The following is a 25,487-nucleotide window of genomic DNA, read 5'->3' as shown; positions in this document are numbered from 1 at the left end:
TAATCACAGAAAGATTATCTCCCCGCTGAAGTCCTGGAAAGGTTTTGCTGAAGGAGGACCTGTTAAATTGCCTTATTTTCTTCTTTTTCTGTTGATTTTGCACTGCCTCCTAACAGAAACAGTCACTGTTATTTGGATATGGGGTGAGGGATCTCATTTAAGTTGTTTGGAGTGTGATTTTGTTAACACGCGGTTTTGCAGACCAGGGGATATTGATTTTTGTTTCATTTGCATGGCAGCAAGCCAGTGCCCAGAAGTCTGCCAGCAAATAAATTTCGCTGTCAGATGATCTATCCCATAGCAGTGGTGCCTCTCATTCCTTCTCGTGTGTCCTTATAGCCCTCCCCGAAAGCAGTGCGGCAGGGACCAGCAGGGTGGGAGCTTTGAGCCGCTATAAATGGCATTTTGTGTGGCAGGCTTCATGAAGTCAGGAGCCAGATTGAGATCTGCTGGCACCCGAAGTCTCCCTCCGGGCCGTGGCTCTGCTCCCGAGAGGATAACATTTACGGCTGCAGAAAGCCCCGAAGACCTCAGGTCTAGGAACCTGAAGCTCACGGGGGCAGCCCCTCCGCCTGGGCTTCTGAGCTGAGCTGAAATGGGGGAGGCGATCCTTAAATCCAGATGGAGCCGCCTGGGTCGTTTGCCGCACAACCAGCACGAATAAATCTCTATTCAGGTCTTCCCTCTAACTCCCTCTGATCTGGAGGGGGCGGATGCTGGCAAGTGGACCCTCCCTTTGGGGGGCGATCTGCGCGCGTTTGCAGGGGTGTGTGTAGATTTGTACGTGCTTGGTTTTGTTTTTGTGTGCTTTGGATCTTTGCATTTTTTTGACTCTTACACATTTTTCAAGGTGACTTTCTATTTACAGTTATGACAAGACATTGGCTCTCTGTCCCCTGCGTTGTACGAAGCATCCCCGAGTGGGTGTTTTCATTGATAATTTGCTTTTCTCTGCCCCCGAACTGCCTGCCTCATCTTGGTTGCTGCCTTTGTTGGTGTAAATAACAGGCTCCCGTTTGCTAGTCTGTGGACGGGGCAGTGGAGGGTGACCAGGTGAGGCGAGGCCCCAGGACAGCCCCCAGCCCCCGAGCCCTGGGATTAGTCGGACCCCATGTCAGACCCGCGTGAGTGTCGGCGCCTGGTGGGTCTCCTGCCGTTTACACACTGACCTGCTTGACTGCGGCACAAGCTTCGGAACCTTCTGGCCGTGGCTGGAACCCAGCGATGTCTCCCCCACCCCCACCCCACTCACTGCTCACGTGGTGTCAACCACGGCCAAGGATTTGCTGTCACCCTCGGCCTCAGTGTGACGGGTGCAGCGTGTAAACAGCAGCTCTGCAGCCATCTTCACCGTGTCGCCGTCCCCAAACACAGCAGCACGCAGAGGCTGCAGGGGCTCAGCCAGGAGCAGACCCCGCACACGCGCGCTCAGAGCTCCTGCTGGGAGATGCGCAGCCCCAGCCCACTTTCAGTTTCCTTCCAGGCATTTTTCTGGATGCAACTCGATCGATGAGGTGCATTTGTGACCCCTTCTAGTTGCTGGGGCACTGCCCAAAGTCCCTTCAGGACAGGACCGGGGCGGTTGGGGGTCTGCAGTGGCAGAGGCTGGTTGTGTGACTGTGCTAGCTGTCACCAGACCTGGTCACTTTGTGGCAGTGTTTGATGTGGTGCTGACATCCCAGGTCTCCTGGAGAGGAAGTCACATCAGCATCAGATGGGGGATTGTTCCCATCGGGCCCTCGCCCGCCTGGGGCCTCCTCACGTGTCCTTGCCTTTGTGCATGGAGATCTCTGCTGGGGCGGTGGCTCCAGACCATTCCCTGGTTTTGAGGGTGATAACCCCCGCAACTGCCAGCCTGGAGGAGGTCACCGAGAGGCCGCAAAGATACCGTCCCACCAAACCGGTTGATCACATCCGCTCCCCACCCCCAACGCAGAGCCAGCCCAAAGAGGGTGAGGTCGGCCAGCCCCCGCCCTGTCACATGTAGGAGCTGGGTGTGGGGACGGTGCCCCCGAGCTGGCCCTGCAGAGCAGCAAGATGGTGAAGCAGCTCTTCCACCGAAGAGCCTCGTGTTGTCAGGATCCTGCAGGCTGTGCAGGGCCGGGACCCCCACCGGGGCTGCTGTGCAGGACCGGGTCCCTGAGTACAGACCGCTGGCTGGGTAGGGCAGGCCTGAGCTCGGCCAGTTCCCTCAGCATCGTTCTGGGCCTGGGGGGAGATGTTTGGCCCCCAGCCTGGTCTTCAAGTGCATCTCCTCTGCCTGCGCCTCCCCCCGCCCCAGTTAATACAGTTAACTGAGGTTAAGGACAGTCGCTTGCTGTGAAACAAGGGTCAGGATAGGGACACGATGGGGGAGCCTGCAAGGCCTCGGAAAAGCACCCCCCCAGGAGCCTTTTACACCAGCTGGGAAGGATGATTGCAGAGCTCAAACTCCGGGGTGACCGTCAAACTGCAAACGGGGCGGGGGGGTTGGGCAGGGTGTGGCTGCTGCCTGAGCCAGTGCGGGGTGGTTGTGTGCGTGAGACATGCAGCCCACAAAGGCAGGTAAGGGCTGGCTGTGACTCTGGGGCGTCTCCCAGGCTTTTCTTGTAGAGTGACATGTCCGCCACCACTGAGAATCCCAGCCTCGTGGGGCTGGAAGGGGAGCCAGCGAGGCCCAGCTGGCAGGTCTCCTCTCTGGCCAGGTCCCTTCTCTCCCAGTCTCCCTTCCCGCTGGAGCCCCAAGGGGGAACCTGCACTCCCGAGATGCTGGCAGGTGGGGAGGCCCTTCCAAATAAAGCACCTGGAACAAGCCCAAGGTCAGCAGAGGGGACGGCCTCCGGGGTTGCGTGCGTACTTGGTTGGCCTTTGGGGCTGGCCACGTGCGTGGGGTTGGAGTCGACAGCGCTCTCTGGCTCACGGTCCCTCCTCCTCGGGTGCCCCTTCGGCTGGGCCTTCAGTGACACCAGTGCTTTTGTCCTTTGTCATTGTTTCTTGGCCACTTCTCAGGCCGGACTCTGGGCTGAGACCCGGCTTCTCCTGCAGCCCCCTGGCCCTCAGAACTGCCTCCTCTGACCCTGGGGACTTGGTCCTTCTGGGCCCGGAGGGCAGCATTAAGGGGAGCAGGGTCCACGCTGGGGCATAGGTCGCACCGCCAGGCCTGGGTCATCGACAACCCTTTCGCAGAACTGGGCATCCGGCCGTTCCTGTCAAGCCCCCTCTGCTTGGCGTCCCACCCCCACCCTGAGAGCGTTCACTCCCCTCTCGGGGGCGCGTGTCGTGGGATGAGGGGTGTAGTCTCCGAGGACTTGGTCTGAACCCCCCGTTCTCTGCCTCGTAGGCTGGAAGGCCCCCAGCCCTTGCTGGTGAAATGGCCTCCTGGTACCTGCAGGGCTCTGAGGGCAGTGAGAGTTTTCTGCCCGATGTCGTCTGCGACACAGAAGCCCGTTCATGAAGTTGCTCCTTGCTGTGTTTTTCCACAAGTCTGTTTAAAGGAACTGATTCCTGTTCTCACGGGGGTAGATGAGCCCTGCCCCAGCTGCTGTCACTAGACCCTCTTGGTGTGGCCTGAGCGGCCCCATGATGCCCAGCACAGGCTGGCCCTGCCTGCTTATCTCTCGTTGGGCATCGTCTCCAGGTTTAAAAAGTGGCTCCACGCAGGAGCGAGGCCTTGGAAAGCTGCCTGTTGGACACGGCTTTGGTCTTTTAGATAATAGTTTTGTGTATTAGTATCTCTTCCCAAACTCCTCCCCCAGGGATGGTTCACTCTGAAATCTGTGAAAGGGGTGGCAGTCTGGTCCATGGCACAGGCCAGGTTTTCCAGCAAGTTCTACAGAGTGGGAGGCACAAGTGCATGAGCCTAGTCTACAGACAAGACCAGGCAAGGCCAACAGATGCCTTTACCTGGTTGCTCTCTCCCGTGACCCTTGCTTTTGGGTGTCCGGCCAAGACTCCGCGCTGGGCTTCTTGCACTTGAACTCTCCTGGGTGGACCTAGGTGGGCCTTGGGCCCAGGAAGCAAACCCCGGGGTCCGCGCCGGCTTCCCGTATCCGGTCCTTGATGTGCAGATACGTCTCCCTTCCTGTGGTTGTCTTTTCATGTCCTTCGTATTGTCCGTGAGGCTCGCAAGCTTTGACTTTGATGATGCCATTTTCTTTTCCCCCCTCTCTGGTTGCTTGTGGATTTGGTGTCCTCATTCAAGGTCTTGAAGATTTGTGCCTGCTTTCTTCCTGAGGCTTTTGTAGTGTCAGCTCTTCCACTTTTGAAGCTGGAGTGAGGTGGGGTTCCCACCGCATCATCCTTGTTGTGCCAGCACCGTTTGCTTTGTTTTCAGGGAGCTGAGCTGGGTGAGGTTGGGTCTCACTTAGTAACAATTTTTTCCAAGAGAAAAACCAACAGAAATTAAACATCGAAGATTCTCAGGTGTTTGGAACCTATTTCCTGTGCCCAAGGTTGTATGAGGTTGCCCAAGGTTGTATGAAATATTCCAAAGATATTTCACAGGTTTCTGGCTACTGCATGGGATTTTATGAAAGGGAAACAGTGTTTAATCTGTAACTGATTAGCCCACGTTAGCAACTCAGCACTGAAATGTAATGAAGTGAAATGCACTGCTGTAGGGTGTGTTTACCCCATCTGAGGCTCACTTAGACAAAGAACTTTCTTAGTTGTTTTTCTTGTAAAGGAGAAACCACAAAGACTGTTCACTTCACCTGCTCCCTCCTGCTCGGGGAACGGGAAGGTACCAGGCAGTGAAATCGATCCACCGTGGTGCCCAGCAGAGGAATGATAAACAGCCGTTGCCATTGTTCGGGGAGCACAGAAGCCAAAGCTGTAAACACTCGTCCCCACGGAGAGGGCGGGCCGCGTGTTCTCTGAGCACCGTTGAGAATTGATCCCAGAAGGGAGAATGGCCCAGTTCCTCCTTTAAACGTGGGAGCGCTTGGTGAGGGAACTCCAGTGCCGCGTGTCTACCAGTCACAGGCCTCTGCGCCGTGCTCCTGGCTATGGTTCCCGTATGCCCCCTGCAAGTGTGGGAAGTGCTGGGGGGGCCCGTGGGAAATGGGGCCTCTCCCAAGACGGACTTGAAAGGGTCACGTCGCCCCCTGCAGGGCTCGCGGGGGAGCCAGCCTCGAGGGAATCCAGCACTTATCCAGCCCAGTAGATACTTGTAAATGTCACTCTTGGACCAGGAATCGCCGTCCAAATTTGCAGGAAGAATCTCAGGATTCCCCCTTTGAAGGCAACAAATCCGAGGCTCCGAGAGGTTAGCCGTCTTCCCCTGGTCACACAGCAGGGCAGGGACTCAACCCAGCCTGTCTGACTCCAGACTTGGGCCCAGTCGCTGTGTCAGGATAAACCACCAAGCACAGCACAGCGCTGTAGACAGCATGGGAAGCTCAGCAGTGGTGGGAAGTCGGGGAGGGGGGCCCATGCTGGAGGCCGAGGTCAGTGTCAGCGGGAGGAGTCCCAGGGTGCTCCGAGGCTCCCTTCCCTGAGTGTGATAGTGGGGAGATGGGCACACGCATCCCCAGAGAGCCCTGGGGACCACATCACGAGGGCCGGCCCAGCCTTTGCACATGGATGGGGAGCCTGGGTGGCATCCAGGGCACCCAAAGGGCTGTGCGTGGGTCCGTGCTGCTCTACCTCAGAGCCAGTCCCGATTGCTCTGCACAGTGCTGCTTTCCAAGAGTCAAGGGAATTAATTCTTCTGGGTGATTAAATGGAATGCAAACTGTTCTTTGGTCTTAAGAGGATTTACGCCTGAGTGTCAGGAAGGGCTCCAGCACACACAAGGGCAAAATCGAGTAGATGGAAAAGTACCTGTGGGAAACGAAGCAAGGTGACCAGGGCCAGAGCGCAGGGAGCGTGCCCTGCAGTCCTGTGCACCAGGGCGGGTGAGAATTTCACTCGGAGCTTCCTGGCAACCAAAGTAAAGTGGGAAATGAGATCCCTTGCAAGATTTACATTGTGCCTAAGATGGGACCAGGGAACCCATTGCTCCAAAAAACAGCTTACGGAGCAGTCGCAAGCGGCATTTCTCTTGCCCTTGAGCACACATCCAAAGACTCAGCATCAGCTCTAGATTTGCAGTGTTCCCTCTGCAGGGTATCTCAACCTGAACTTTCGCTTTCACAGGCTCCAGGTGCTGTGACAACTTCCTGCATCTCATCTAGAAACTTTGTTAACATTTTTACTAGGGCCTCATTCTGTCCAAGTTGCTAAATCAGCTCACAGGCGCTGGTTTGGGGCCCGGCCAGGCTGCTTCTGCAGCTAACAGCTGACTTCCTCCCCGGGTGTCTGCCACTTCCGCAGTCCGGCCCCCGGTGGGCATGGCCAAGTCTGTGGGGAAGTGGAAGGGGCTCTGCCTGGCGGGTTGGATGTTCTCACCAGCAGCCCGTCCCCTTCCCCCTCCACCCACAGTGCTTAAAGCTGACCTCCCAGCCTAACCAACTTCCCTGCTGGGGAGTTTTCTATTAGATGCTTTTTATTCGAAGGAATAAATATGACTTTGTGATGGGTTCTCGTGTCTTCCTGTGAACTGGGCTTTGAGCCTGGATCGCTTTAGAAGTCGTTAGAGTTTAAGAAAAAGTTACAGAGGAAAAGAGCAGGGCGGGGACATCCGACCAGCTGTGGGGCTTGGGAAAATTAGCTTCCTGGCTTCTCTCGGGCCTGAGGGCAGCACGCTTGGCCTCAGCCCACTGGACAGCAGGCCTGTTAGAGGGTCCTTAAGAATCACTCGGTCTTTAAGGGTCCCATGAAAAAGGAAGTGAGCTGAAAGCGTTGGCCTTTTTCTGTCTCCATCCCGGCCTTAGCGGCTGCCATACTAAGAAGCAGGGCAGTTTTTGAGTTTTAGGGGTCCTTGGCCCAGGCAATTTGGTTAGAAGAATAAGCCTGGACCCGCCAGGCTCTTCCAGGGCCCCTTAGGGAGGAGGCCGTGTCACCTGTTCCTCAGGGGCGCTGGTGGAGTTGAGGTTGGCTCATTGACAGGAGGGCTCCGGGCGCCAAGCGTGCAGGGCTAGGCCTGCTCTCCATGTGACACGTCAGCTGTGGCCCCAGGAGGACCTTGGCCAGGCAGGCCTGCAGAGCCGGGGTCATACTGCTGCTGTGCTTTGGAAGGACAGCCCTTCCAGGCACCAAAAGAGTGGGGTATCCTTGGCCTGGTTGGGAACCCCTCTTAGGGTTTTCCTGGCCCTGCTCTGTCCGATGGTGTGAAGGCCACCTACTGGGTGCCAGGCTCGCCTGGAAGAGGGGTCAGGGCATGTGATTCATGCTGGGTTGACTGCGGCCTCCCTGGGTCCCGCCGAGGCCTGCCTGCCCTGCGAGAGCCAGTCACGCACCCATGGCACCCAGGCCAGCACGTGGTCGAGCAGCCCCTGCCTCTGCCAGACTCCTGGCCTCAGTTCATTCCTTTCTCATCTTTATTTTACTTTATTTTTCTCAAACATCCCCTTCTGTTGTTGCCATGGTACATTTTTAGAACTTGAGAAATATTCCAACGAAATATCCCATGCCTCCACTGGCAGGCCCCCCACCGTGGGCAGGGCCTCCCTGGATGCCTCCAAGGCTCAGCCCCATCACGCCAGGGGGAGACCATGGCTCTGGGCTGCTCGGCCTCCCTGCAGGGTGCGGGTCTCTGCACCCCCGCCACCCAGGGAAGGAGAACAGACTTGGTGCACCTTGCATGCGGCCCTTGGGTTTGCTGTTGGGTTTTGTGTTAAGAGAACCCATGATTGCTCCCCATTCTGGGATGTTTCTCGGGACGGCAAAAAGCAATTCAGAGAGGAGACCCGACCTGGGGGGTCAGAGATGGCTTCCTACTGCGATGCCCTGTCATCCGCGCCATGAACAAGCTGAGTGTTGAGCGAGTCTCTGCACAGTGACAGAGAGAGGTCCAAGGAGCTGGTCTCTGGCTAGGCTCTGTCTGCAGGTGTAGCTAGATGGCCCGGCGGCACCTGTGCCTAAGTGCGTGGGACGTCCCCCTCGGCGAAGCCCTGGAAACAGACAGATGGCACCTGGGAAACTCCCTCCGTATGTCTAGGAGGATCCTGGCACTCTGCCATCAGAGGGGGTGGGTCCCAGGCCCGGGGTGGCCTTGTGGCTCTGTTGCTGTCAGGTTGCACAGTGGATCCCCAGGGTGACGTGGTTGTCGCCATGAGGCCCCGGGGTTGAGGCCGAGCCACTGGTGGGAGACAGATCTGGGTTTGAGTCTGGCTGCATCATATTCACTCCGCCACCTTGGTCAAGCTCCTCTCACCTTGGCCTCTGCTTCCTCGTGGGTGATACAGCAGCAATCAGGGTTCAAACACGACAGTGCCGGAGGACGGCCCAGCCCAGCAGCCTTTCGAAACAGGACTGGTTTGATCTCTTCGTCCTGGCACTGACCATACAAGGCTTTGCCTGCTCACCGTGCCGCAGCTGCCCAAACCTGGGCTTCCATGTGTGGCTCACCTGTGGCCCGTCGGTGATTTTATTGATGCAGTAAAAGTCAATTGAGGAAAAATGTCCAAGCGCAGCAGTGCCAGCCGCGGGACTTACAACTTGGGAAGCTGGTGTTTCCAGCTTCCAGGCAGGTCACTGTGAGGTCCAGGCCGATTCCCGTGGAGGAGGGACCCCGGGCTGCAGGCTGCTGTTGCCATAACCTTTCTGCAGGTAAATCTTAGCCGAGGTTGGCCTCTCGTTGAGCTCCAGAGCAATTCAGGATTTGGAAAGCCGGGCCCTTGAGTTCAGAACCTCAGGGTTCTGGGGCGTGAGCTGGAACCAGAGGTGGCAGCTGCCACTTCAGGGTAGAGCAGGCCCCAGATGCCCACAGCTGAGCCCTTGGCCAGTCTCGGGCTCCTGCTGTGGAACCGCCAGCCGGGGGCCGGGAACGACAGGGTGAGCCCCAGCTTTGGGTCATCGCCCGCACAGAATGCAGAGACGCAATGGTGAGGTCCCCAGGGCCCTGTCCGCAAGTGTCCTGGGAGCCCCCTTTTGTCCTTGAGACGTTCATGCTTTATTAGCGGTGGTCTCAGGTGAGGTCCTGGAAGTCAGCTCTTGGGGGAACTGCCACAAGGAAGAAGCATGTGGGGGAGGCACAGGCCCCTGGGGGTCGTATGACCCTGGCCATCCCCAGCAACAGTAAGAGACCGGCCCCAGGGAATTCCATCAGAGCCCTGAGCTGGAAAGCCGGTGTAGGAAAGCAGGCAGGGCAGCGGTCCAGCCTCACCTGGGGTGGAAAGCCAGTGGGTCCTTACACCTGGGCATCCGCTATTCCCCAAGCCCCGAGTCTGCAGCCCTCGCACCCTGGCCACGTCCTCCCTCTGGTGCTGCAGGGCTACCACGGGGGCTGGATCTGGGGGGGACATACAGACCCGGTGTCACCAAAGGCAGAAGCAGAACCACGTGTCTTCAGCTGCTTCGAGACGTGCTCCTTGGCAGCGTGTTTGCTGCTCTTCCACACTCCGGTGGGTCATTCTGGCCCAGTCACATGGTCTGAGTGGGTAGGGTTGGACCTGCCCCAGCGGAAAGCAGCAGCTTTCTAGACAGAACATCGGATGCTTCTTCAGGGCAAAGGGAACACAGGAGGCTCCCTTGGGACGAGTGAGAGTGCCTGAGCCCAGCCGCTAAAGACCAGGAGCCAGCCTGGAGAGGGTGCGCCCAGCAGCAGCAGGGCTGGGGCGTCTGGCCCTGCAAACAGCCCGCGTGGCCGGCGTGTGAGTGTCTAGGCGGATGATTTTACACGAGTGATCAGTGGTTCTGGGCTTTGTTTTAAAGTTCGGTTGGATAAAGGAAAATGCTGCTTTTCTCCATTCACATTCCCCGGGGTGGTGTGGACACTGCAGGCTGGGCTGTCGGATGGTTCCCTTTGGTTTCTCCAACAAAGGAGCCGGTGAAAGTGACAGCAAATGCTTGTCTTTCTGGAGGTGCCGAGGTAGTATCTTGTTGTTGTCGTTGTTGTGTTGTTTAATTAGATGATGTGCTTTCTTCACGTGAGACCTCTGCTTCCACTGCAGGAGATCCTTGCACACCCACGTGTGCGCACACACCTGCCGGGTTAGCACTGGTCACTCGGCAGGTCTTAGGTGGAGAGGCTCCTGTGAAGCTCCTCCTCGGCCAGCTCTCTGTCCAGCGGATCCCTGAGCTAGAAGGGAGACGCCTGAGAGCGCTCGCGGGGGGCGGGTGACTCATTAAGGGCATGTTCTATTTACAAGCTAATCTACGTGTCGAGGCGCCGTCTCTGGACCGAGCCTCAGCTGACTTTGCAGAGACCGCCAAAAATCAGTGCTGAGGAGTGGCTTAAATCCAGCCCCCCCCCCGCCCCCATGGAGCCCACCCAGCTTTCTGGGGGCCCCCCCTTTGTGCGGGTCACCTTCGAGAGCCCAGCTCTGGGTGCTCAGAGGGTCTGAGGAGGCCAGATTTCCTCCACACTGAGGTTTTTTTCTTAACAGCGTTACTGAGCTGTAACTCAGCCTGTGCTGTTCACCTCTCCGTGCGGTGGTTATCAGGCTGTTCGTGGACCTGACTTTGGAGACAAACAGCCTTCAGGGTGCCAGGGGTCCTGTGTGTGCTGGGCTTTCTCCCTGCCTGGCTGTGCCCCCCATCACTGCACCACCTGTGGGCAGTGCCGCTCACCCAGGGCGCCGTCTAGAAGAGTCCAGGGACACCCCAGCTGCACACCCTGGTCTGCTCCTGACTGGGGCCTTTGCATCCTTCCCCAGGGGACGCCCTACCCCCCCCTCCCCCCGCTTCTTCCCCTGCTCACGGGAAGTGCTGTGACATGGGGGGCGTTGACTTTCACCTTCTTCACCTGTTCCTTGAGGCAGGTGGGCACCCTTGGGTGTGGCCGGCAGATGTCAGCTAGCCTTGCAGGGTGACAGTGGGATCAGCAGCAACTCTGAGCACAACAGTGCTGGGATCAATTAGTGATGCCTGCCACGAGCACGAAAGGAGATAAGCGGTTGTGTGTTTGCTTTCCTGGTCCAGGTTTGCATTACTTTCGCCTCTTCTTCTGCCCTGAACACCCTAAGGATCATAATGGCCATTCGTCCAGTTCTTAATGGCCATCGAATTTCGAGGTGTTCACGATCTGGACAGGCTGACTTCCACGTCTTGGCTCTGATTGAAACCGACTTCATGTTCCTGATTTTCCAATACCTCAAGGAAAGCGGTTTCTTCCATAAGTCAAATTCCCTGTGTGTTTTGAGCTCCCTGTGGGAGCAGCCACACCTGGCTCACTTTGGGTCCCTGTGAGAACCAGGCTGGGCTCTCACATGTCGGAGCCTGGAGGTGAGGGGTTGGGAAGCAGTGAGGACAGGTCGGGCAGTGAGGACTTTGGCCTCAGCCTGCCGCGCGAGTGAGCAGCCGGAAGCCAGTGTGCTGGCCGTCCTCTGAGTCACTGCTCTTGCCTTCTGCCCCAGGAAGCACGCTGTAGTTTTCTCTAGCAACACGTAAAGCCAGAAAGCACTCTTGGTCCTCAGCCCCCAGGCTGCGGGTGCACCTCTCCTTGGTCATTGCCTCTGTCCAGAATCCTGGGCCAGCGAGAAAGGGCTCGCTTCCCCTCCTGCTGGCCAGGACTCAGGGGACTGCGGTGCGGGGCACGGGGGGGTGGGGGGTGATAGCAAAACAAGACGTGAAAAGAGAGGCCACCTGAGAAAAATCGGTTCTCCGCCATGTGGGGCGAAGATGTCTCTCTACACGAGTGGGTTGTCCCCGTCAAACCGCTGCCTGGTGACATCCCAGCCTGGCCGGGACGCGTGGGAAGGAAGTGAACCCAGCTCCCTTGGCCTGGGAGAGCTGCCCGGGGACACCTCAGAGAAAAGCAAGTTTGCCAGCTGAAGAGGCACTGTGGGGACAAAGGTGACTCCCTTTTTTTCCTTTTTTTTTTAACCTTAAAATAGTGCCACACTGAGCAGTCTGTGTCTTTATTCCAAATCATTGCCTGGCAGCTGCTCTGCCCGCTCTCCTTCATCTGCTCCTGTGTCTTCCCGTGAAGGGCGAGGGGTCCTCTGGGCAGTGGGCACCTGCCAGGGCGTCCAGGACAGTCGCTGTCTTCACTCCCTTTCCAGAACTGCTTGCTGGATTAATTCCAGCCAGTTGAGAACAGTTTTTATAAGGTTACAACACAAGGGAGGTATTCCCCCCACCCCCACCCCTGGCCTTACCCGAGGCTCCACAGCCTCCCTTTCTAGGTGGGATCCTCTCCCCCACCCCGCAGACAAGCAAGCGCCCTGGGGGGATGAGTGGACCCCACAACACAGCCAAGTTTGCGAGTTTGGAGCCAAGTCTCAGATAGGGGCTCATTGACTCCCCAGGGTCAGCGTCGGATTCCTGAGGTCGGTCACGAGTTGCAGCTCTAGGTCGTGGAGATGCAAGCCTGTGAAATATGCCGCTTATCAGACCCTGCTCGGACTGTGTCTGGCCTCCTGGGGAGCGGGACTGTTGAGCTCAGCCAGTAAAGACGGGGCCGAGCTGGGCTGCAGGAAGTGGTCTTTAACTGGGGAGCCTCTGCGCTCAAGGGGAGGCTGGTCTTCGGGGGTGGGAGACAGGATCAGACATGGTCCAGGCCTCTGGCTCTTGGGTGTCTGAAGTATCTCATCCCTGCCCACTGCAGGCCTCTGGGCTTTCTGTGGCTGTGGCATCGTGTCCCCTCCCCTGGCCTTGGCCACCTGCACCTGAGGGTGGGAGTACACCTGCTGCCACCTCCCTTCTAGGCCGCCCTGCAGGTCCTGGGAGCCGAGGACCCATTTGAGTGGTTGCCTCAGAGCCTTGTGCTAAGGGTGCAGGGCAGTGTGTCTGCTCTCGGGTCGTCCTAAGGCCCGCACAGGTCTCCCGTCTCTGGACCTTTCCAAGCACTCATTTGGGTGTCAGCCATCGAGATGGTTGGTGCCGCCCAGCTGGGTCCCACCTGCAGGGCTCTTCTCTGACCCCCCCGAGCAGCAATGAAGATCTGGGGGTGGGCTTGGTCTGCCTGGAAGGACCTTTCCCCTCTGGGGCAGCCCCCCTGTGCTTGTAACTACCAGGTGGGCGGGAAGGTGGCGTCCACATGTGATGCCGTGATCCTGAGATCGTGGCCAGCCCCGCGTGGGTGTTTGGAGGCTGCACATGGTCGCGATTGGCCAACGGCAAACCCGCAGGCCGTGTCACCAGAGGCCGGAGCAGCCCCAAAGAAGAGGTCTGGTGCTGTGATCCAGTAAGGTGGCCCCAGGGCTGGGTGACCAGAAAGTCACCCTCCCTTTCCACCTGGGAATTCATGAGGCCTTTGGGACTTGGCAGCCCCTGGACCACTGGCCGCTCTTAACAAAACTCCAGCAACTCAGCCTGGTTTCTCCTTTGTTTTCCACGGGGTGTCTCATTTCACAACTATCTGTGTGAACAACGGCAGCTCTAAGCATTGCCAGGCCCCGGGCAGACGTCAGAGCTGCCCTGCTTGGGCGAGCCTGAAACGAGCAAGTCATTGACACCAGGGGCGTCGGCTGCGCTTTCTGCGCTGGGAAGTGAATGCCGGACAAGTTGTCAAACGTGATGCACGGATACGGTTTCTGTGATTCGCCCAGATGCGCAGGAATTATCCTGAGATGGGCAGAGCGAGTTCCTCGGTGGGAAGGGGCATGGTGGACGGGGAAGCGTCTTTTGACCCCAGGGCCACCAGGACCCTCCAGCCCTCAGCAGCAGGGGTGTCCTTGGGCTCTGCTGGGTCCTTGTGCCGTGTGAAGTGGCTCTAATTCCCTCCTCGGCTTTTGTCTCTTTGACTGTTTGTTATAAGCGGGCAGAGAAGCAACACTGATTTTTGTCAGCCTTGGAGCTCGCAGGGTTTGAACAGTGTCTAGAAGTTGGTAGCCTAGCTTTTGATCACAAACCCGTTTTTAGGGAATTCTCATTAGACACTGTGCTTTGCAAATGTCCCCTGAATTCCCCTGACCTTAGAGGAAATAGGGCAACTCCCTCCAGCCTTGGGACCAGCCCCCGAGTTTGATGCCCTGTTTTCCAGAGTCCTTTAAGGGGTTATTTGGCATCTGAATCTGTCTGTACAGCTCTTAGTCCATGATGTGTCGTTTCTATGCTAATAACACTAAAAATTGTTCAAATGGTCAGAGGCCTTGAAGGGTGTGTCAGTTAATGTGAGTGAAATTACGAAGTCGCATTGCAGCTTCATCTTCCTGGCACTTCCTGGGGGTCTCCTGGGAATTTATACCTCCAGCAAGACGGTAGTAGGGACAGAGGGTGCTGGTGGCTTGAAATTAACTGGATTCCAAGGTGTGCGGGTGGACGAGTCCCTGCTGGGACTGAGGGAGCATGCATATATAGTATGGCCCCTTTTGTTATAGAAGCAAACCTTTGCAGTGATTGGGCTAAGCTGTCTCATCCTCAGTGCTGGGGGTCTCCTTTGGCCCCCCTTAGAGCCTGGTCCTCAGTGCCCTACACTGTGGTCCCCAGACCTCATACAGAACACCTGTGAATCTCGGCCACACCCACCACCCACCCAGCTGGCCCCACGGAGCATCCTTCTCCAGCCTGAGCACCTCTGAGCTTCATGATCCCTGCTGCGTCTCCATCTCCTGCCTTGGCATAGAGAGCTTGCAGCCAGCAGCCAAGCCTGGGGGCCCAGGAAGCCCGCGGGTCTCATGGACCCGGGTCTTAGCTGCGCTCTGCCTGTCCAGCCCAAAGGAGGGCAGCGGGTGGGGTTCACCCAGGAGGAAGGCTGTCCGAGCCAGGGAGGGGGGCAATCGCTAGGCAACCCGGAGTTTGTTTCCCAGGTAACAGGATGCACGCGTTGGTGCTGTCAGTGGACATGTTGTGGTGACAACCCCTCGGCCTCTCCAGATGCCTGCCTTGTGTCCACTGTTGTTTCCCTGGGCGGTTGCTTTTTAATTAACACCTCAGATTTCTAGTCATAACCGTGAACTTGGCAAACATTGTCGGATCGACCCTCCCGCCAGCACCCCCGGGGTGAAGTCGGGGTGTGCCCCTGCAGGAGGGACAGCCTGGGCCAAGTGAGCGCATCTGGCCACATCTGCGGTCCTGGAGGAGCCCACCCTTGGGCTTGGTAGTGGGTGTGTGGAGGGAGAAAGAAGCTGGCGAAAGAGAATGGGGCCTTTGGGGGCGGCCTGTCACCCTTAACTGGGCAGAAAGGGCAGAAGTAGGAGCTTCCGTGTCCATCCTGAGCTGGCAGGGGCTGCCCGCCCTTCCGCTGCTTCTCCAGTGAAGCTGCCAGCCTCCGCCTCCCTTTCTGTCCCCCCACCCCCATTGTGGGGGAGCAGGGAGACGGTACAGGACTCCATGTCCTCCACGAAGTCACTGCTCCCCCCCTTGTCTGCAGGGTCTCCTGGGGTGCTGTCTGAAGACGTCACTCCAGCCTTTGGGGGAACCTTCTTCTCATTGGCACATAACACCTTGACCTCTCCTGGGCCTGTCAGTTGGGCAAAGACTGGGTACTAGCCAGGGGCTGGCCAGCGCCCCCAACAAACAGGCTCAGTGCCCTGCTGCCCCCTGCTGTGTGGGTTGAGAGCGGGTGAGGAGGTGGGGTGGGGGACCCCTCTTCCCACTCAGGACAGATGGAGTTGGGGCTCAGCCTCACTTGGATGCCCCGCTTTGGGGATCCAGGCCCCTCAGCAGGCTGGGAGTTCGGCCGCCACTCCAGGGCTGGGAGGGACCTCGATCACTTGCAAGTCGCAGCCCGGAGGTGGCCTGCTCTCCCCACAGCCTGTTCTTCTTCGTCCAGGACAAAAGCCTTTGCTCTGCTCTGAGTTCAAAGCGACGATTCTCCCCGGGGCTCAGCCGTGGCCTGGGAGCTCTGTCCAGGGCAGCGGTCCCCCACTATGTGCAGAGCTAATGGGGACGTGGCCACAGCTCCAGGCCGGGGTCGGGGGTGGGGGTGGGGGTCCCTCTCTCAGCATCTGTCTCAAGTGTGCAGTTGACCGGGCCGTGAGCCCTGGTGGCCAAAGAGGGGCCTTGCCCAGTGGCTGGTCAGCCCCGCCTGGTCAGGGAGCCCTTTCTGGGCCCAAGGTGAAGGCCCCACAGGTGAGCTGCCGCTTTGGCCTCCAGGAGCCGGCCCAGGCCCGGTGGCCACCGTGGCTGCCGGAGGAGACGGGTAGATTGTATGCGGGAGGAAGGAACAAAGCGTGCCGCGCCGCACCCTCGCGCCCTCGCACCCTCGCACCGGGCTTATCTGAACACCTGCCGACCGCAGGTGCCGGGAATGCTCTCTTGTTCTAACCTGTGACCTCTGATTGATGAGAAAACGGGAGTTGCCCTGGCCTGGCCGCCTGGGTGCTGCAGTCTCTATTGAAGCCCAGGGCTGCGTCTCACATGCCCAGGGTGAGTCGTGGTACCTCAGCGTTGGGGCTGAAAGCAGTGACCTTCCAGTGGGAATTTGAAGGGAACGGCTTTGTGGGAGAGGAGGAAGTGCCTGGGCGTGTGCTGCCCCCTGGGCTGGTGTGTGTGCCCTCTTGGTGGGTCCGCATATCAGACAGAGGACAGACCTGCCTCCCTCGTTCTCACCGCTGGAGAATCTATGCTTGGTTAGGCAGCATGTAGAGAGCCCCCCCTTACACACTCACACACACTCTGTCTCACACACACACACTGCCCTGGGCCCCACACCTGTGGGGTGGGACATCCTTGTCTCAGACAGAAGGTCTGGTTGGTGGTCTAGGTAGCTGACGAGAAGCGTGCTCTGTGGTCTGTTGAGAAATTTCTGTTTGGTCTTTTTATTGTTGGTCACCCTGCGGCATATGGAGTTCCCGGACCAGGGATGAGATCCAAGCCACTGTCCCTACCTAAGCCACAGGTGAGGCCACACCAGATCCTTAACCCACTGTGCTGCGCTGGGGATCAAACCTGGGTCCCAGCGCCCCAAAGACACTGCTGATCCCATTGTGCCACAGCGGGAACTCTGCATTTGGTCTTTTCAGTCTCACACACACTCACTCACACCCACACCCACACCTTCTCCACCACCAGCTTCCTCTGCTCACCTGGCCCAGGGCCTGTGAGCTGTCCCCAGGGCTCTTGTTTCCTTGTGATGGGGCCCCAAAGCTCCCCCAGGATTCTGGCACCGTAGCGTTTCCGTCTTGTTTCATTTTAGCCCCTCAGGCTAGTTTGGAAGAGTGATGGTGCCCGTGGGGACAGGGTAGGCCCCGCAGAGGGACCTCGATGAAGAGCCTGCTCCACCCGGGCGGAGGTGGGGAGCTGTGGGCCAGGCCCCCCGCCCCATGTGCCCCAAAGGTCTCTGGGCCTTGGTCGTCCAGGGGCAGACAAGCAGCTGCCACACTGTCCCTGGCGCCAGGGGCAGTTGTGTGCTTGACCCAGTTCCAGGCCCATGTGGCCTGTGTGTGGTCCAGCGTGGAGGCCTCACAGGTGGCACCTTAGCTCCTGTGTCAGATGAGCTGCACACATGTTCCCTTGGCTGGTCCCCGAATCCTCCCCAGTGGGAGCGTGTGGCTGGGGGGTGGGGGGACTTCCCTGGGGCCCTCTGCAGGTCGGGGAGACCTGGCCCTCCGGGGGGTGGAACAGGCTACTGCACACCCACCACCTCCTTCCCTCTCCCAGGCATCCGCCCCCAGATCATGAACGGCCCCCTGCACCCCCGGCCCCTGGTGGCGCTGCTCGACGGCAGAGACTGCACCGTGGAGATGCCGATCCTGAAGGACCTGGCCACCGTGGCCTTCTGTGACGCGCAGTCCACGCAGGAGATCCACGAGAAGGTGGGCCGCCTCCCCAGGCCTGGTCCCCCCAGGTCGGGTGGCAGCAGCTGGCATTCAGCAAGCATGTGCTCGGCGCCATCCCTGCCCTAACGGGGCCCTCCTCTTTCCACCCTCCTGTCTCTGCTGCCCAGTCCCTCTCTGGCCTTAGGCCTCCTGACCACGTCCCCCCCGCCCCCCATTCCCCTCGCATCCCCCAGAGTCACCAGCAGGCCCCCAGAGCACGGCCATGGGCTGCTCACCGGGGGCGGGGGGGACTGTCCCCCCCCAGACCGACATCCCAGCTGGCGGGCTTCCCGCAGGCCTCCTCTTCTGGGTGTTTAAGGGCAGTGGGGCCTCCAACGGTGCTCTGCTCGTCTCGTGCCAGGTTTTGAACGAGGCTGTAGGCGCGATGATGTACCACACCATCACCCTCACCAGGGAGGACCTGGAGAAGTTCAAGGCGCTGAGAGTGATCGTGCGGATAGGCAGCGGCTACGACAACGTCGACATCAAGGCTGCGGGCGAGCTCGGTAAGCGCCTGACGGCCGCCGGCCAAGTCAGGGCTCCGTGGGGCAGAGCGGACTCGAAACCGAGCATGCAGCGCCTGCTCCTGGTTGGAGGAAGGTGGCTGGTTTCAGAGGACACCTGGCCAGGCACACCTGTGAGGACACAGGTAGAATTGTCCCGCTGGGTTCGGAGTCCCCGCCTTGGTGCCTCTGGGGCCGGGCCGGGCTGTCCCCTCATGGGGGGACCCTTCCCTGCAGAGGGCGTGGTGTGGGCAGCCATACATCCCGCCAAAACCCGTCAACCTGAAATTGTGCTGGGTAGGGAGTCTGGGGGCCGGGGAGGCCCTGTTCCTGGGTCTCCTCCCCAAGGGCTGCGTCCACGGGGGACCCTTCCTGGGTCAGCACCCATGCATGCAGGTCGGCCACCGCCCAGCACCTCCTGCCCAGCCCTTGCCATTTGGAGGTTCCAGAGAGACTCACAGGCAGCAGGTAGTCGCGCAAAGGCAGGGCCCCCGGCTGCACCCTGAGAAAGGACCTCGACATGGTGGCCTCCTTGTTCCAGAACCTGGTGTGGCCTCTGAGTGTTGGAGCATTTGCAGAGGCTCAAGGGGCCAGGCCTGGGCTGCCCTGCTGTCTTCGGAGGGGCCAGGAACATCCTTCCAGACAAGCCCCTCCCTGGTCGCCACCCTTGCTTGTTTTGAAATGTGCCAGCCTGGCCCCTGGTGTATGGGGCTGTGATCTGCCGTGAGGCTGGTAAGAGCACCTCAGAATGGTCAGGAACCGAGGCCCCCACCCCAGTCAGCCTCTCAGCCCCCACAGAGCCATTGCTCCAGAGCCAGGCTTGGTGTATTCAGCACTTTGCATGGTCAGCTCAGCATCATACACTGAGCACCTGTTAGCATGTGATGTGACGGATGGTTCTGGCCACAGACACCTGCTGGCTGCCTTTAAAGCCAAGGGAACCCCAGTGGGCATCAGATCCAATCACCGAAGCCCCAGCCTGGGGCTTTGTGAGCGTTGGGGGTCTTGCTTTTTAGCAGGTAGTTCCCCTACCTGTATTGAGGCCACACCCACCCACAGGAACCACAGGGTAGGGGTGGCCCTTGTCCCGCGGGTTCTTCCCCTCCCCCGTCCTAGAAGTGGGGGGCCGTGCAGCACCTGGCTCAGAAGATTGACCTTGGCTTCTCTGGGTTCTCTCTGTTCTCCATCACCTCGGCTCCCTTGGGGCTCCTTTGACCCTTTACGAGAGGAGAAGGGGTCTCATGGGATGCCAGATTCGTGAGAGCGTCTGGGGAAGCACGGCTTCCCGCCCCCGGCCTTGGCCTCCAGCCGCGGCGTCACCCTGAGCCCCTCTCTGGCACCGCAGAGAAGCTTGGGAGGCTGGGAGGAAGCATGTCGAACATAAACTGAAATTTTCCATTTTTCCCTGGCACCCAGAAGAATGTTTTTGTTTGAACACAAATGTCCTTTGTGCTCTTGATACAGCTGAAATCTCAAGTTCGAGCAGCCGCAGAGATTGTGGCTTGACGCCCCAGGGGCTCTCCCATCCGTTCCGTCACACCACCCAGCTCCCAGCGTCTGTGGCGTCTGGCCTCCTTGCTGGGACCGGCCACCGCTCCCTGGGGTGGGGGCTTCCTGTCTCTGCAGGCGCAGGAGCTGCCGCCTGGGCTGGGCCGGGTGGAGGCGGTCACGGTCCTGGAGCCACGGCAGGGCCCGAGATTTTGCAAGATGAAAACGGCGAGTCCGCAGCGGCCTTTTCATTGACCCTGGTCCAACCTGATAAGGGAGCTGTTAGGGAGACATCGCCGGGCCATTTGGAAGGGCGGTTTGCAAAGGTGTTGTCTGCAGAAGGGAAACGGGCCTCTGTCCCGCTGGGTCCTTTGTCTCCGAGTGCCCTTCACGGCTCGCTGGGTCATCTGACCTGTAATGAGGACAGGAGAGCAGGTGGCTCGGGTCTCTGTCCCTCCTGTCGAAGTCTGGGCCCACCTGTGTGTTCCTGGGAGGGCAGCTCCCCTCCAGCGCGCCCCGGAGCCCATTTCTTAAGCCTGCAGGGCACAGGCCCCTCGCCTCCAGCCCTGACAGGTTTGGCGAGATGCTTCCCATTCAGAGGAGGGCTCGCGGCCACTGGCCACATGCGAGGACAGCCCCTGGGCAATAGAGGGGTTTCCTCTGCCCCCCAGGGTCCAGGAAGAAGCAGCAGAGGGTAAAGGGTACTGGGAGAGCCAGAGCCCATAACCCGGAGCGGAGCCTTTCGGCACGTTCATTTACCTGGTGTTCAGAAGGCATTAGGGCAAAGAGCTCAGGATCGCCGGCGGAAAAGCAGCTCAGCTCCTGGGCTGGGACCTCGGGGTCCACGGAGGCCGCTGCCAGCAGCCTGTCCCGGCAGCTTTAGGAGGGTCACCCTGGGGCTGTGGAGGATGCGGTAGGAGGAGGGTGGCTGAGGCTACCGAGCTTCAGCCACTGGGGCAGGAGGTCCCGGGGGGCCCAGCAGCACCACCCCCCAGTCCCAGGGATGCCACAAACCAGTGTGTCCGCACTCCCAGACCTTGGCCCGGGGCTCTCCTCGCAGGCACTGAAGCCAAGGAGCCGAGTTTCAGAGTTCTGGAGTGAAGGCGGAGGGCTGGTCCCTGCTGGGCTGCAGCACTGCGTCCCCTTGCGTGGACCCCACCCTAGCAGGGCGCAGCCCGTGCCCTGGGCCCAGGCCGCTGGCTGTACCTGCCAGAGTTCCTGCTTGGTTGTATCCAATGAAGTGGGTGACTTCCAGCTCATGGAAAGTGTGTCAGCCTGCATCTCGCCCCCTGGCGGGTGCCTGTGACCAGATACAGTCCTGGGCACCTGGTTGCTCTCTCTGGGGGCTTTCTGTCCTCCTGAGAGGTCACTGAGGCCCTGGGCCTCAGGGCAGACCTTGTGGGAGGGTACACAGCTGCTAGAATAGAAGGCGGTGCTACATGCAGTTGCTCCTGTTCCCTGTCCAGCGGCGTTGCAGTGCGGCCTTACAGGTGGCCCAGTCCTGTGTCTCTTGGGTCCCAAACTTCCGATGAAGAGGGAGCCTTTTCAGCTGGGCCAACATGCTGCCTGGGCACCTGTGTCCCTCCTGGAAAGCTGCAGGTCCTGGTCCTGGCCCTGGCCCTGGCAGAGGGGCTGGGTCTAGGCCTGCCACGCAGCGGGGAGCAGCTGTCCCCAGCCTGAACCTCCATGTGCCTGTGCAAACCCCCCCCCCCCCCCCCCAGAACTTACAGATCTTCACTTTCTTCCCCCAAACCCTCTCCCCCAAGGAAGGTCGATGCCCAGGTCTTGCCTGCCTGCGCCCTCCGGCTGTTCTCCCAGCAGCCCGCCCGCCCTGTCCCCGTCTCCCCCGTCCTGGCCTCCGTCTCTTTTCCTCACGCAGAATGTGAGGGCTTGTTTCCCCAGCTGCTCTCAGCCCTGAAAGCCTTTTTTTTTTTTTTGCTTTTTAGGGCCGCACCTACAGCATATGGAGGTTCCCAGGCTAGGGATCAAATCAGAGCCATAGCTGCCAGCCTACACCACACACAGCAACACCAAATCCGAGCCGCGTCTGCTACCTACACCACAGCTCACGGCTACGCCAGATCCTTAACGCACTGAGCGAGGGCAGGGGTGGAACCCTCGTCCTCATGGTTCCTAGTTTCATGGATTCTTTTCCTCTTTGCCACGACAGGATCTCCCCTGAAAGCTTTTTTTTTTTTTTTTTTTTTTTTGAAGGGGAAAACAATAGCTTTATTGCTTTGCCAGGCAAAGGGGGGCCACAGCAGGCTAATTTTTTTTTTTTGAGGGAAAGCTCTTTCAAAATGCAGGGCGGACACCTGTCTGCTCTGTTTTCCTTCTGCCAGAGTGACGAGGGTCTGTCAAACTCCTGTGGGGCTGGATTCAGACTCCGGCTCCACCCTGTCCCAACCCATGGGCCTTGAAGATGTCAGTTCCTAATTTTTCTGTCTCGCCCTTTTAAAAAAAACAAATAATAACATGTTCATTGCATTAGACTCTTAAAATACCGTAGGGCGTTTCCACTGAGGCACAGCAGGTTAAGGATCCGGTGTTAACTCTGCAACAACAACGCAGGTTCGATTCCCGACCTGGCACAGTGGGTTAAGGATCCAGCATTGCCACAGCTGCCACCCAGGTTGCAGCTGCAGCTCAAATTCCATCCCTGACTTGGAAACTTCCACATGCTGCAGGTGTGGCCATAACATTTAAAAAAAAAAAAGGAACAAAAATCTTGTCTCCATTACCCGATCCTAGAGCTTGTATCCCAAGGAACCTTGGTTTTCTGGACTCCATGGGTTGTCTGGGGGGTGGGGATGGGGGGCTTTGTGCTGGCTTCCTGGCCCCGCATATGGATGGTGGGCAGGGCTGGGAGTGAGCCATGCCCTGCACAGAAGTCCTCCTGGGAATGGCTGTGGGGGGGTGGCCCCTAAGCACCCGAGCCAGAGGGTCTGTGTCCTCCAGGTGACAAGCAGGCCTCAAAGACCCCGACCTGCCCCGAGCCACACACATACACGGTGGCCGAGCAGGCCAAGTCTGTGGCCTCTGTTGCTCAAGCTGGGCAGCCCTGGAGCCTCCTGCCAGAGCTCGAGATGCCCATCGCAGGGCCGTGCCGTCTCTTCCAGGCATCGCCGTGTGCAACATCCCCTCTGCGGCCGTGGAGGAGACGGCCGACTCCACCATCTGCCACATCCTCAACCTGTACCGGCGGAACACGTGGCTGTACCAGGCGCTGCGGGAAGGCACGCGGGTCCAGAGCGTCGAGCAGATCCGGGAGGTTGCCTCGGGAGCAGCCCGCATCCGCGGGGAGACGCTGGGCCTCATCGGCTTTGGTACGTGTGGCTGCTCCGGCCCCCTCTGCCCACACCTCGGGGGCTGCCGCCGGGACCCTCCAGGGAGGCTGGCCCGGCCCTGGCAGCAGTGCCTGTGGGAGGAGCTCTCTTGGGCCTGAGGGCTTTGGCTGCCCACTGAGCTGCCTGGGCTGGGAGGTCAGACTGATCTGGACGCCAATCAGAAGTAAGATCTGGGCTGCTTCTGGAAGAGCGGGTCTGGCGTGGCTGGTCAGGGAGGATGTGGCAGGAGCCTGTGCTCAGGAAAGGGCCATGCCCGCTGACTGCCCCAGCAGAGGGTGAGGGGCAGGGGCTGGCGGGCAGCTTACCCAAGGCTGTTGGCAGCAGGTGGGGGGGCTAAATCCCAACGGGAGGAGCCTTCCTTGTTGCTGAATATCAGCCCCACCACTTACTCGCTCTGTGACCTTGAAGGAAATACTCGACCTCTGCCTCGGTTTCCCAGGCTGTAAATTGGGACTGAGTGTACACAGTGGCTGCCCCTTCGGACCCAAAGGCTTGGGGAGCACATGGGGGTGGGTGGTGACTTCAGGGCCCTGCACGATGCCACTCAGCCCTTAGCTCAGAGCTCTGTGCTTCCAGCCACCTGGAGGCAGGGCCTCTGGGATGGTCGCAGGGCCTCCTCACCCCGCAAGCCCCTGCCTGGGTGCCAGCTTGAGCAGCTAGGAGGAGCTGGGCTTCTTCCAGGAAGAGCTCCCACCTTTTCCAGCACCCGGTCTGAGTGTAAGAGGTTTCAGAGGTGAGCATTCTTGGGAGCTAATCTCTTTCCAAGCGTTGGTTTTCCTTGAGGGGAGGATACAGGATGCCTGTGCGAAATGCTGGTGCGGTGTGAGCCGCAGCGCCCTCTGCTGGTGTCTGCCGGGCTTCCCGCTCTCCGGGAAGGGGGTCTCAGAGATGGGACATCACACATTCTTTAAGCCCCCGCAAGGGCCTCAGGTGGGCTCTGGCCAGGATGCAGGGTCATTTCCTAGGCTGTCCTCTTTGCCACCCATCTTTTGAAAGCCAGTCCCATGATTTCGGCCCTGTGGACGCAAGATTGTAAGCCAGGCACGGCTCCGTCCCTGTTTCCCCCACACCGTCTTCTCGCTTCCTTTTCTGGTCTTGCCACAGCCTCCCAGAACTGTAGGCAGATCTGACACAGGAGGTGGCCGGGACCCTGGCTGCCACCCTAAGTCCAGACCCAGTTCATGCTGTCACACAGGGGTCTGGATGGGGCGTCCCAAGCTTGACCCCGGGCCGGGCTGCTGGTGGCTGGTGCTCAAGGCCAGCCTCCAGGTTGGGAACATGCTCAAAAGTTTGAACGGAAAGCCTGCCGGCGGTGGCAGTGTCTTTTTTAAAGGTCAGGACAGGGTTTTTTTGTTTTTTTTGTTTTTTTATCAAGTCAGTAAGACAATTAAGTCATCAGGTCGTGTAAAATGCAGTCAGGAAAACCTCATTGTTGAACCTGGCCGTTGCTTTCAGGCCCCGGCACGGCCCCGGGGACCCCAGCCGCCATCACTGGGTTAGGACACAGGGGAAGGAGGGAGTCGTGGAGTTGGACGTGAGTCCTTAATGCTGCATCTCAAGCACATGCCAGGGGTGGGGGGTCTGGAGGTCACGGCTGCTTCCCTGCCCCCATCCCTGCCCATCGACCCTGTGGCTGTAGATCCTGGTTCGCTGTGTCCAGCTGGCGACACTGAGGAGGGGGTGACGTGAGGGCTAACGAGCCACTGGCGAGCCCGCCGCTGCCCCTTAATCAGAACAGCCTTTTTAAACCTGTGCGCCTGAACCACGGCAGTTGTGTGTCCGGCACGATCAGATGGCAGTTCAGCCAGAGGGGGGCTGATCCACGGCCAGGCCGCCCTCCTGCTGGGGAAGGCGCCTCTTGCCTTGTTCCCGTCTCCGTCCTGCACATTCCAGCCATGGTTTCGATAAAGACTCATCCCGTGCTCTCCCGTCAGCCCCTCCAAGCATCATTCACACCATTTTGTGTTCAGGCTGAGAACTGCTCTGAGAAGCAAGGGGCTGTGCGTGGGGATCCGTGGGTTTGCGTCCGTGGTGGCCACTTGGGACTCAGTTCAGGCCAGACTGCGGTGGTCAGTTTCCATCATCTTACCCCTTTCATGAGCAAACCCAGTTATAACAGGAATGAGAGAACAGTTCCTGTTACACATTAAGAGCAATAAAGGGATGAAGCCCAGCTTGTTAAGAAGCGCCAAGGGAGTTCCTGTTGTGGTGCAGCAGAAATGAATCTGACTAGGAACCAGGAGGTTGAGGGTTCGATCCCTGGCCTCACTCAGTGGGTTAAGGATCTGGTGTTGCCGTGAGTTGTGGTGTACGTTGCAGATGCGGCTCAGATCTGGCGTTGCTGTGGCTGTGGTGTAGGCTGGAGGCTACCGCTCCTAATTGACCCCTAGCCTGGGAACTTCCATATGCCACAAATGAGGCCCTAAAAGGACAAAAGACGAAAAAAAAAAAAAAAAAAGGTGCCATGAGGGGAAAGGGGAGTT

The 25,487-nt window shown here is 59.0% G+C and overlaps 1 protein-coding gene across 8 annotated transcripts in view; it reads left to right on the top strand.

Moving 5' to 3' along the window:
* CTBP2 (C-terminal binding protein 2) overlaps positions 1-25,487 on the top strand; it is a 159,494-nt gene that overhangs the window by 128,425 nt on the left and 5,582 nt on the right. For all 8 annotated transcript variants that reach the window (XM_021073627.1, XM_021073630.1, XM_021073632.1 and 5 more), the window contains 3 exons: positions 17,509-17,663; positions 18,028-18,172; positions 22,777-22,983. In XM_021073627.1, the coding sequence (XP_020929286.1) occupies positions 17,509-17,663; positions 18,028-18,172; positions 22,777-22,983 (507 nt within the window). The remainder of the gene's footprint in view (positions 1-17,508; positions 17,664-18,027; positions 18,173-22,776; positions 22,984-25,487) is intronic.

The sequence above is a fragment of the Sus scrofa genome, chromosome 14 (assembly GCF_000003025.6).
Source record: "Sus scrofa isolate TJ Tabasco breed Duroc chromosome 14, Sscrofa11.1, whole genome shotgun sequence".
Taxonomy (NCBI): Eukaryota; Metazoa; Chordata; class Mammalia; order Artiodactyla; family Suidae; genus Sus; species Sus scrofa.
This window is presented reverse-complemented; position numbering and strand designations above follow the sequence as displayed.